General features: G+C 54.3%; 2 protein-coding genes across 2 annotated transcripts in view; one reads left to right on the forward strand and one right to left on the reverse strand.

Annotated features, from left to right (window-relative positions):
* LOC114072779 (scale keratin-like) overlaps nucleotides 1–255 on the forward strand; it is a 7,475-nt gene extending 7,220 nt beyond the window's left edge. Inside the window, exon 2 of the mRNA XM_027910627.1 lies at nucleotides 70–255. Within this exon, the coding sequence (XP_027766428.1) occupies nucleotides 70–255 (186 nt within the window). The remainder of the gene's footprint in view (nucleotides 1–69) is intronic.
* A 1,249-nt stretch (nucleotides 256–1,504) lies between these two features.
* LOC114072780 (scale keratin-like) overlaps nucleotides 1,505–1,681 on the reverse strand; it is a gene marked incomplete at its 5' end in the record, with an annotated part of 8,964 nt that continues 8,787 nt past the window's right edge. Inside the window, one exon of the mRNA XM_027910628.1 lies at nucleotides 1,505–1,681. This exon is cut by the window's right edge and continues 4 nt beyond it. Within this exon, the coding sequence (XP_027766429.1) occupies nucleotides 1,505–1,681 (177 nt within the window).

The following is a 1,681-nucleotide window of genomic DNA, read 5'->3' on the forward strand; positions in this document are numbered from 1 at the left end:
ACGGCCTTCATCCAGCCGCCCCCCGTGGTGGTCACCTTCCCCGGCCCCATCCTCAGCTCCTTCCCCCAGCAAGCCGTGGTGGGCTCCGCCGGAGCCCCCGCCTTTGGGGGCTCCCTGGGGCTGGGGGGCCTCTACGGCGCCGGGGCCACCCAGGGCTCGGGGGGCCTCTGCACCTTTGGCAGAGCTCCCACCTGCAGCCCTTGTGTCCTGCCCCGCTCCTCCAGGAGGATCTGGGACACCTGCGGGCCCTGCTAAAGCCTCACCCAACAGCCAGGGAGCCCTTTGGGTGCTTCAGCATTGAGCCTTCTGTCTTTTCTCCTTCCCCTCTCCTCATGAATCCTCCCCCAGTCCTTTGTCAATGAGAGCCTCCCTGACCTTGCAATAAAATGACTTTGCATCCAACATCTGCCTCTCTGTTTTCCTGTTGTTACTCAGAAGGACAGGTAAAGGGGAGGGAGTAGAAAGAGAGCAAGGAAAGAAGACTGAAAAGGATAAGAAGGTGTGACAGTTTAGAACTGGTTCCCAGCAAGATGCCCAAACCCACAACGAGAACCTCCCTCTCCCCTCTTTGCTCAGGGGAAAGGAAAAAAATAACTATATAAACTGATGAATCCCAAAGCCAAATAATTATAGCAAAATATATATTTTTACATATATCACAGTTATTTACTATTAAAATACAAAGTATATAGCAAAGGGCCCCCAAACACCCCCTAAAAGGGACAGGGAAAAGGGAAAAAGGGAGAAAAAGGAAACTAAAATTGATATGCACAATTGAAACCCGGGAACAACTTAATAAGGGACTAATCAAAGGAAATCTTACAACTCTCCCTGAGATAGCAGAATGGCACCAAACACCGTTAGGTACCCTGAGCCTCCCAAGGCCTACAAGGCCTCACTAGGCCTCACTCCTGCACACGGGCAGAACTGACGGCAGAGAACCTGCACCTGGAGATCCACCAGAAGAGAAGAGGGAAGAGGCTTCTCTCCCTTCTGATTTATACCCTGGTTTACAAAAAAATCTTATGGAATACTGGGAAAATCGCCACTTCCTTGGCTACGAGCTGGTTGCCAGGAAGGCCTAGATTAAAACTATCACAGAAGGACAAGAAGAAAAGGTAAAGACCCTGCAGACCATGATGTTCCTGCCTACAGGAATGGTCCTTGGAACTCAGTTGCAACACCATGTGTGGTGAGAGCTGCCAGGGTTGTGGAGTCTGTGCAAAGGCAACTCTGCCTGGCTCTGATGGGGAGGAGACACTGCCCAAGCCAGTCGGGTCAGGGCCATGTGCAGGTCAAGGAAACTGTGCCCCCCCTTTCTGAGTAATAACAGGAAAACAGAGAGGCAGATGTTGGATGCACGATTATTTTATTGCAAGGGCAGGGAGGCTCTCATTGGGAAACAAATGGGGGAGGATTCATGAGGAGAGGGCAAGGAGAGGAGAAAAGACAGAAGGCTCAATGCTGAAGCACCCAAAGGGCTCCCTGGCTGTTGGGTGAGGCTTTAGCAGGGCCCGCAGGTGCCCCAGATCCTCCTGGAGGAGCGGGGCAGGACACAAGGGCTGCAGGCGGGAGCTCTGCCAAAGGTGCAGAGGCCCCCCGAGCCCTGGGTGGCCCCGGCGCCGTAGAGGCCCCCCAGCCCCAGGGAGCCCCCAAAGGCGGGGGCTCCGGCGGAGCCCAC

This window comes from Empidonax traillii, unplaced genomic scaffold (assembly GCF_003031625.1).
Source record: "Empidonax traillii isolate 1590-97213 ecotype Southwest subspecies unplaced genomic scaffold, ASM303162v1 scaffold3959:size20512, whole genome shotgun sequence".
In the NCBI taxonomy this organism is placed as follows: domain Eukaryota; kingdom Metazoa; phylum Chordata; class Aves; order Passeriformes; family Tyrannidae; genus Empidonax; species Empidonax traillii.